Source organism: Zea mays, chromosome 2, assembly GCF_902167145.1.
Source record: "Zea mays cultivar B73 chromosome 2, Zm-B73-REFERENCE-NAM-5.0, whole genome shotgun sequence".
Taxonomy (NCBI): Eukaryota; Viridiplantae; Streptophyta; class Magnoliopsida; order Poales; family Poaceae; genus Zea; species Zea mays.
Window position 1 is genome coordinate 32917748 of NC_050097.1, and position 10026 is coordinate 32927773.

General features: G+C 45.8%; 1 protein-coding gene and 1 non-coding gene across 2 annotated transcripts; both read left to right on the plus strand.

Moving 5' to 3' along the window:
- The first annotated feature begins 455 nt into the window (after positions 1-455).
- Positions 456-1534, plus strand: LOC103646253 (heavy metal-associated isoprenylated plant protein 19). The gene is made up of 4 exons (XM_008670980.3): positions 456-697; positions 770-857; positions 962-1043; positions 1124-1534. Exons 1-4 carry the CDS (start codon positions 573-575, stop codon positions 1411-1413), a joined length of 585 nt encoding a protein of 194 aa, XP_008669202.1. The 5' UTR covers positions 456-572; the 3' UTR covers positions 1414-1534.
- TRNAI-AAU (transfer RNA isoleucine (anticodon AAU)) lies at positions 1477-1550 on the plus strand. The gene has a single exon. It is a non-coding gene; the product is annotated as a tRNA-Ile (tRNA).
- The last annotated feature ends 8476 nt before the right edge of the window (positions 1551-10026 follow it).

A 10026-nucleotide genomic window follows, 5' to 3' on the forward strand; every position in this document is an offset into this window, starting at 1 on the left:
GTCGAAATGACGTGGATCTCCTCATCTCCAAGTTCAGCGAGGACCATTTGAAACACGAGCAATCTCACATGATTCAGTTTTAAAAACACATGATTCATCAGGGGAGGGGGGTAAGGGGGACTCAATTATCGTGGATTCAAGCTCTCGAGCTACTAGATTTATTCTAACATTTAACTTTACTACTCTGCCTTGCCCAAAAAAAAACTCGTGAGGGATGCAAGGGAATTGGATCTACGATTCCCAACTACGGAGTATATATCCTTCAAGAACGGCAAGCGCTAGCTCATGGCAGGTCGGGGGAGATTGCGGGCATGCAGCACGTGTTTTCCCGCGGCTTTCTCGTCTCCGCTCCTCCCACTATTATTGCAAACCTTCCCGACAGAGCCGGCTGGACCAGGCGGTCAATGCGATTTCCCCGAACAGCTATTAGGCTTAACTCCATTGCGCCATTTAGCTCTTTAAGCCAATTCTCGGTAATCTCTCGATTACCTTCACTGAATGTTCTCGTCAAGGTAATTTATGCAGGCGCCTTTTGGCTCTCAGCATTGCATCGCCGAATTGACCTAGGCCCGATGCAGCCCAAGTCCATCTGCATCTATCGCAGCCTTCTTTGGGAATCCTTCGTTTGGTTCAGAAATATAGCACTGCTGGCTTCTCCTCATCGTGATTCCTGCTCTGAAACCTTAATCAAGAACAGGTGCTGTGTTCTGTCTGAATGTCCATTCAGGCATTCTCTGTCAGTCTCTGAATGTCCAGTGTTGCATTTCAGGCCATCTCTCGCATCACTTGTTATTACCATCAGGTTTGTTTCAGTATCAGTAGGGACCATGGATGAAGAAAACGATGGCTCTACACAGGTACGGTGTGCTCCTACTCATGGAGCTGCCTGGACAATCGTAACAGCTTCATATTCTGTCCTGTCCAGTCTCACACCGTATGCTTCTTTCTTTCTTCTGCGAAGAGCATCACGGTAGAAATGAAAGTATACATGCATTGCGACGCTTGCGAAAGGAAAGTGCGCCGTACCATCAGCAAAGTCGAAGGTGAGGAACACATACTTCAGCTTATTACTTGTATGCGTTTGTCGTGCTCCTAACGGCGTCTCATCACTCTAAATATCTAGGCGTCGGGACGGTAGAGGTGGACAGGGAAGAGAACAAGGTCACAGTGACGGGAGATTTTGAGCCTGAGAAGGTGGTGAGGAAGATCAGGAAGAAGACCGGAAAGAAGGCGGAGATCTTGGTCCGCGAGGAAAACGAGGAGGACGAAGGCAACGGAGAAGAAACTTACGTTCCTTATCCATTGCTGTACCCTGATGCAGATATTCCCGACGAGTTTCAGACCTATAGGCCGGAACGATGGAACTTCCATTACTTTGACGACGAAAACTCACAAGCGTGTACGGTAATGTAACTTCGATTAACGATAGTTATATTTATGAGTACAAATATCGAACAAATGTGTTAAAACTCAACTGGCCTATTAGCTCAGCTGGTTAGAGCGTTGTGCTAATAACGCGAAGGTCGCAGGTTCGAGACCTGCATGGGCCAATTTAAATTTTTTGACATTTTTATTTTTTTTTCTATATGAATATTTTTTCCCAACTAATTTAAATTTTTGACATTTTTATTTTTTTCTATATGAATATTTTTTCCCAACTAAATAAGAATAATTTGGGCAAGCAATTTCTCTGAATAATTTTTTAGTAGTTCACATAGTATAAATCAGCTTAACAGGAAAAAACAACATAAGTTTGGGCAACCAATTAAAGCAAAAGCAGAACAATTAAGAATTGCACATTCTGAAGCTTATGTGATGCCTACACGGCGACCAGGTTCACCGAGCTCCGTCCACCCGACGGTAACAGTAAATTGACGGTAAAACTAACCGGTTTTTCTAAATCAAATTAGGGCTTGTTCGGTTAGCTCTCAATCCATGTGGATTGAGCGGGATTGGATGGGTTTGAATCCCAAACAAGTCAAACTTCTTCACAATTTTTTTCAATCCCATCCAATCCATGTGTATTGGGAATAACCGAACAAGCCCTTAGAATTTTTCTTTATTGGGTTACCGATGGAAAATCCCTGGTAAACAGGTCAAAACTGCCGGTTTGCAGACAAAAATACTTGATTTTTTTATGTTTACTACAAAAAAAATGCCAAGGTTCATTTATATTTTGCTTAATTCATGTTGCACAGTAATATTAATTCATCCACACAATATATATTCACAGAAATAACATACAACACACACAAACACTAGCCAGTTGCCCATACTTTGCTACAGTTTTTATATATCATATAAATAGGTATTAAGATATTTATTTAAATATAATTATTGTTTATTTTTAAACATAAAAATACGTGTGGTATGGTGGTTAGCCCTAAATTTCCGGAGCTAGAGGTGTGGATTCAAGTGCTCGGTGTGATAGCTGCCTGAGTGGGGTCGGGTGGTGAGCAAGCGGAGTAGCTGGCTGCGTGGGCGCTGGGGTCCACATGACAGTAGCTAAGAGAGGCGGGAGAACTAGTTAGAGAGCGTGGCGTGGGGTGGGCCAAGAGTGTCAGCATGTCCACATAGCAGTAGCTGAGAGAGAGACTAGAGAACCAGTCGGGGCGCGTGGGAGCGGGCCCAGAGTGACAGCGTGGAGTGTAAAGGCCAAACATTTGTATAAGGGAAAATAAATAAATTTATAAGTGGGTGTTTTGGGATTATGAAACCTTTGGAGATTATTGGGTTTTATTTTCTTTGCGCATATTCAATTAATGGGATTATATTAGTCAAATAACAATAACTAAATACAGAAAAATGCATCTCATGCTAAAAAGCTCTTGTATTTTTGCATTTTGTATTCAAATTTGTGAGACAAGCTTAAGTTAGGAAATTAAAATTTGAAAATGGAAATAGAAAAGAAAAGAGAATAAAGAGGGAAAGAATATGTACTATAAGGGTAATAATAATGTCGGCGTTTCGGACCCGCGAGGTCCGTCAGCCAACCAGTGAATTTGTTGCTGCGTGCCCCTGCCCAGATGGGTTGATGCAAGATGGAACACAAGTGGGAAATGTGGCTTATGTTATCTCGCACCGGGGTGCTCGTAGTAGGGGTTACAAGCGTCGCGAGAGAGCGAGGGCGAGAGCGAGAGAGAGAGTCCCTGCGTGCGTCCGTCTCTGCCTGTCTCGTCTGCCCCACCTCCCACTATGTCAACGCTTGTGCACGTGTGTCAACGTGAACCTATTTCCACGTACGTGTTGTCATGTGCCTTAGGAAGGCCCTGGACATCCCCTTTTATAGATACAAGGAGACGCCCAGCTGTACAATGGGGTGTAGCTATGTGCTAACGTGGCTGGCGGAGGAGCGCCTTGAGCCCTGTACATGACCTAACGTGGCTGTCGGAGAAGTGTCTTGAGCCCTGTAGAAGCATAGCTGGCGGTGCGGCATGGATCCTGCTGACGTTTGCTTGCTTCCGTAGGGGGTTTGAGAGCAACCGACGTCATGGGCGCACGCGGGGAACCATCATTACCTATTGCCGGAGTAACCTTAGATGGGACACCGGTCTTGTTTCTTCATAGCCTGAGGCAGCTAGCTAGGAGTAGGGGAATGATGCATCCCCTGTAGCGCAGTCGGTCCGAGGCTGAGGTCGGGCGAGGCGGAGACTTCTCCTGAGGCCGAGGTCGGGCGAGGATGTAACTCCTCCCGAGGCCGAGGCTGAGGCAGAGACCTTCCCCCGAGGCCGAGGCTGAGGCCGAGGCCTGAGGTCGGGCGAGGCGGAGACCTTCTCCCGAGACCGAGGCTGAGACCGAGGCCTGAGGTCGGGCGAGGCGGAGCCCTGTTGCGCCCGAGGCCGAACTCGTGGGAGATCGTGACTCAGCTTTACCCTGGTGGTTGGCACAGTAGCCAGAGCGGGGCGTACAATGCTGTTTTCCTGTCAGAACGGGCAGTAAAGGGGCGAAGTGACTGCGGTCACTTCGACCTTGCCGACTGAGGCATGCGTGTCAGGATAAGGTGTCAGGCGATCCCCGCATTAAATGCGCATGCGATACGGTCGGTTGGTAGGGCAATCCGGCCGAGGTCGCTGCACGACGAAGTCTGCTCAAGCTGGGCTTCAGGCGAGCCTAGGGTGCGCTCACTGCCTGAGGAGGCCCTCGGGCGAGGCGTGAATCCGCCCGGGACTACTGTTCCCGCCCGAGGCCGAGGCTGGCCTCGGATGAGGTCGCGTCCCTTGGTAGACGAGGCCCTGACTCGAACCGCGCTTTATCAGCTGTTTATGGTTTGTTCTAAAAATGTTTTCCAGCCACGTTTAGAGTGTTGGGGGTACCCCTAATTACGGTACCCGACAGTAGCCCCCGAGCCTCTAAGGGAGTGTGGGCACTCGCTTGGAGGTTCTGCCGGATTTTTGCAAGGGGACTGGCCCTTCTCGGTCGTGTTTGGTTCCAATGGGTGCGCGCGAGCGCACCCGTCGGGTGTAGCCCCCGAGGCCTCGGAGGAGTGATTTGACTCCTCTAAGGTCTTAATTCTTTTTGTGATGCCTCGGTCGGCGTTGTTGTTTCCTCATGCGGCCTGGCCGTGGCCTGGGTGCACGGTCAGGCTCCAAGCTTTCACGCTGGTTTGTTGACGTGGTCAACGGTTCGGCCGTAGCCTGGTGCGAGAGCAGCCCCCGAGCCTCTGCATGGAGCGAGAGGACGATCAAGGACCGTCTCGACTTTTATTGTACGCCCCTTCGTCGCCTCTCCACAAGGAGGAAGGGGGAAAGCTCCATGTTACCCTCGGGGGCACCGAACATGGTGTTTCCAGTGAGTTGCTAGCGGGTGATCCAAGTGGACGCCCAAGCCCCGTTCGATAAGGGTCGGCTAGTGGCCCAAAGGCGCGCTCCAAAAGTACCTGCAGGTGACTTGCCGGACCCAGACCCATTCGATAGGGTCCGAGGGCTCGATGCCTCCCTCCGGTGGGATTCCGTTACAAAATCGTTCCCGCTGGTCTCGGAAATGTCCTAGGGTACCTCAGGAGCATAGCCCGAGCCTCGGCCATGTAACGGACGTACCCAGGGTCATCCCTGACTCTGCGTGCTCTAGGGCGGCTGTCGAACCCTTCCGAGGGGCCAGCCTTCGAACCCCTGATCAGTAAAGGGATCGGAGCCCGAGTGCTCTAGGGCGGTTGCCAAACCCCGGAGGGCGCAACCTTCGAACCCCTGATCAGTAGGAGGGCTCGGGGCCCGTTTCCTTCGCTGGGAAGGATCCTTTTTCAAAATATCCCCTTTCCCGGTCCCTGTTGAAAGCATCTAGGCCCCTGGTTGGTTTTAGTGATTAATGACAACGTAATGTTATATGTGACTAACGTGTGTTTTGCAGAGACAAATGGTAAGTTAGGTCGCATTACAGGTAGAAGTACTACAACGGTGAAAACAATCCCAGAGATAAGAACTCGAAGCGACGGCTAAAACGACGAAACAAAAGGTGAAGGACTACGGAGTCCGAGTGTCAAGGAGATGTGGACACTCGTGATTTAGTTAGGTCTTTTATTCTCTTTTAGTCGTACTATAAAGAGGGGTTGTCGATGAGTAGTTTGACCAAGAGAGTTCTAGTGAAGTGTTGGTGCACAATCACACTCACATATAGTGCTAGGTGTCACTCTAGAACTCACTCACAAGTTAGAATGAAAACCGATTTGAAAATCTGCTGAAAAACAAGAGATAAGGTTTCTGGCCCTGGGGCACCGGACTGTCCGGTGTGCACCGGACTGTCCGGTGCACCATCTGCCAGGTGGGCCAGGCTGGCCCAGGGGAAGGCCTCCCCGGGCAGCAAAACCCAAGCGCGCCTGTTTTAGAAGTGAATTATAGTGGCGCACCGGACAGTGCACCGGACTGTCCGGTGTGCCATGAGTCCAATGGCTAACTGTCAGAACTAGCCGTTGGAAACGAGTGTTGGCGCACCGGTGGCGCACCGGACTGTCCGGTGCGCCCGTGCGCAGTAAAATGCATGTAACAGCTAGTTGGTGGGTGAGGGCTATTTATACTCCCTCCACCCACCATATTCAATGTCTTGCAGCCCACATTTATTCCAGCACATTGCTAGAGCATTGCAAGCACCAAAAGCCTAGTGAGGAGATTAGAGAATCTTAATCCCGCATTTGTTCCTCATTAGCGCTAGCAAGAGCAACCTAGAGCACACACCACTTGCATTAGGCTTCTCTTGGTCAAGCGAAAGTCTACGGCTTGTTACTCTTGGTGATCGGCATCACCTAGACGACTTGGTGGCGTTGGGAGCTCGGTGATCACCGTGAAGATCTTGTTGGTGACCCGACTCAAGTTTGTAAGCGGTCTCGAGGGATCCACCGCGCCGGAGTGGCAAAGGATCATCTCGTAGTGAGCACTTGGTTCTTGCGAGGACCAAGGGGGAGCGATACCCTTGCGCGGGTGCTCCAACGAGGACTAGTGGAGAGTGCCGACTCTCCGATACCTCGAGAAAAATTGGAGGAGTCTTCTAAACCTTGTTTTACATTCCGCACTTAATTCAAGTACTTTACATTGTGTATTTGTTTAACAAGTATTTGAAGTATTATCTTAGCACTATTGTATTACTAGTATTATTATCTTAGTGCTAGTTGTTGGGGTGAAGTTGGGCTCTTGTTTAGCTCTTGCTTAGGTTTTAATTAGTGTTGATTTTTAGAAAAGCCCAATTCACCCCCCTTTTGGGCATCGTGATCCTTTCAATTGGTATCAGAGCCTTGTTGCTCTTAGATTAGCTTAACCGCTAAGAGTTACAATGTCCGGTGGGGATGGACCTCCTCCCGTTTTTGATGGTGACGATTTTCCTTATTGGAAAATTCGTATGGAAGCATATTTAGAGGCTATAGACATTGGTGTCTATAAAGCCGCCACACAAGGATTCCCTGAACCTAGAGATCGCACAAATCTTGTAGGTGATGAGTTTAATTATGAAAAATGGAATGCCAAGGCCAAAAACACCCTTTTTAGAGGCCTTTGCAAAGATGTATTCAATAGAGTAAGGAATCATAAAAATGCTCATGATTTGTGGATGGATATTTGTGCTCTACATGAAGGAACTAGAAGTGAGCGTGAGGAGAGATATCACATTGCTATGAGAAAGTTAAATTCGTTTGAAATGCTTGCTAATGAAAATGCCAATGCTATGTACTCACGTCTCAATATTCTTGTAGAGGAAGTAAAGGGATTGGGGCTTACTCAAATCTCACAACCGGATGTTGTGAGGAAGATTCTCAGTGTCCTCCCAATAGACAAAAATGGACACATTGTCACTGTGCTACATCAAATGGATCTTTCAGTTACCACACCTACACAGATTTTGGGAAAGATCAATGCTCATGAGATGTACATGCACATCAACGACAAAGATGAATCATCTTCCAAAAGAAAGGATTTGGCTCTCAAAGCAAATCAAGAAAGAAAAGGAAAAGCTAAAATACAAGTTGAGGAAGAATCCTCAAGTGATGATGACCATGATGCTAACATTGCCTTCATGGTAAGAAAGACCACCAAGATGTTGAAGAAGCTCAACAGAGAAGGCATCAAATTTGATTCAAGAAAGAAGAAATTCTTTTCCAACAAAAGAAAGCCCATTTCTGAGATGGATTGCTATATCTGTGGAGAGCTCGGTCATCTTGCTCATCAATGTAACAAGCCCAAGAAAAACAAGTTCAAGGGCAAGAAAGAAGATGACAGCGATGATGAGAAGAAGGAAAAGAGATTCTTCAAGAGGAAGGATGGAAAGCAAAAAAGGTTCCACAAAAAGAAAAATGGAAAGGCATATATTGTTGGTGACTGGCTCACTGACATTGAGTCATCAAGTGGATCTTCTTCAAGTGAAGAAGAGAATGATGAAAAAGTTGCCACCATCGCCGGGGACTTCTCTTCACCACCACCATCGCCATCATCGACTTCTCACCTATGCCTCATGGCTAGAGGTGAACGGAAGGTACAAAATGATATTGATATTACTGATGATAGTGATAGTGATAGTGATGAGGAATTTGCTTCACCTTCATATGATGAGCTAGCTGACTTGCTTAAAGAATATACTCAAATCATTAGGAAGTCAAAAGCTAAATGTGATAGGTTGAAAAATGAAAATGAATCTTTAAATGCCAAATATGACATAGTTATGAAAGCTAGTGATGAAATGAAAGAAGAGAACAAAACTATGTCATCAACTGTAAATGAGCTCACAACCTCCCTAAAAGATGCTAAGGATAAATGTGACAAGTTAAACGAAGTTAATAGGGAGTTGCAAGATAGACTAGTAAAAATCAAGGAAGACTATACTCAGATTAAATTTGATCATGATAATCTTCTTGTTGAAAACGAACTTTTATCTTGCAAAACACATGAGGCTATTAACCCTGTTGTTAAGATTGATGTAGCAACCTCATGTGATGATTTGAGTCAAGGAGAGCAAACTAGTCTACATGCTGAATTGACTGGAAAAGTTGAAGTCTTGACTTTAGACAACCAAAAATTGAAGAGATACTTGACTGATGCAACTACTAGAGGAAAGGTTGCTATTGAGCACAATGATGTCAACAATAAGTTGGCAGTGGATAATGAAAGGCTTAAAAATGAGGTCAAGAAACTTAAGAATGAAAATGAACATCTTGCAACAAGTGTGCAAAAGTTCAACAAGGGCCAATACCTCCAAAATGAGTTGCTTATGAACACTGTCATGAAAAACAACAAGAGTGGTATTGGATACAATGCTTTTGTGCAAAAAGAAAGCTACTACTCAATACAAGCCAAAGCAGTCTCACAAGCCTATCAAATGCTTTGAGTGTGGAAATGAAGGTCATTTTGCCCACAGCTACAAAGCCAAACCACCAACTCCCTTGCCTAAGCACTCAAGACCATTTGCTTTCAATGCTCATTATGTTCTAAGAAAAGTTGCAAATGGAAAGGTCAAGTTACATTCCTAGGTCCACCAAATAAGAGTAGATCTAGACAAATTTGGGTTGCAAAGTCCTTGATTGAGAGAGTCACTGGTCCTATGCAATATAGGGCCCTCAAAACTCAAGCTTGATTTGTCTGTGGATGTAGGTGAACTACAAGACCGGTGGGAGCCATTGGGTTATTGATAGTGGATGCAAACAACATATGACAGGCAACCCACGGATGTTCACCTCACTTGATGAGAATGTTGATGGACAAGACAAAATCACATTTGGAGACAATTCAAAAGGGAAAGTGCAAGGACTTGGCAAGGTGGCAATTTCAAATGACTTATCAATTTCAAATGTTCTCTTGGTTGCACCTTTGAGCTTCAATTTATTATCAGTGGGTCAACTCTGGGATCTTGGACTTCAATGCTTATTCACTCCAACAGAGGTTATTGTATCAAAGATGGATGATGAATCAATGGTGTTCAAGGGATTTAGATACAACAATCTCTACTTAGTGGATTTCACTTCAGAAGATGCAGACTTAAGAACTTGCCTCTTCACCAAAGCTTCACTTGGATGGCTTTGGCATAGGAGGCTTGCACATGTTGGGATGAGCACACTCAAGAAGGTATTAAAGAAAGACATGGTTAGAGGATTAAAGGATGTGTTGTTTGAAAAAGACAAGCCATGTAGTGCATGTCAAGCTGGGAAGCAAGTTGCTAATACACATCCTACTAAAGCTTTCATGTCAACATCAAGGCCACTGGAACTACTTCATATGGATTTATTTGGACCTTCAAATTATGTAAGTGCTGGTGGCAACCTCTACTGTCTAGTGATTGTTGATGATTTCTCAAGATACACTTAGGTGTTCTTTCTCCATGACAAATCTGAAGTTGCATCCATATTCAAGAAGTTTGCCAAGAAAGCACAAAATAAATTTGATTGCAAGATAAAGAAGATTAGAAGTGATAATGGCAAAGAATTTGACAACACCAACATTCATGAGTACTGTGATGAAATTGGGATCAAGCATGAAGTATCTGCAACATACACACCTCAACAAAATGGAGTTGTTGAAAGGAAAAATAGGACCTTGATCACACTTGCAAGAACAATGATTG

What these genes read in the sequence shown, in the direction of transcription:
- LOC103646253 (XM_008670980.3), top strand. Translation starts at nt 573, where the DNA reads ATGCAGCCCAAGTCCATCTGCATCTATCGCAGCCTTCTTTGGGAATCC. An exon ending in AAAACGATGGCTCTACACAG is followed by an intron (nt 858 to 961) that starts GTACGGTGTGCT and finishes TCTTCTGCGAAG; the next exon opens with AGCATCACGGTAGAAATGAA. An exon ending in TACCATCAGCAAAGTCGAAG is followed by an intron (nt 1,044 to 1,123) that starts GTGAGGAACACA and finishes CTAAATATCTAG; the next exon opens with GCGTCGGGACGGTAGAGGTG.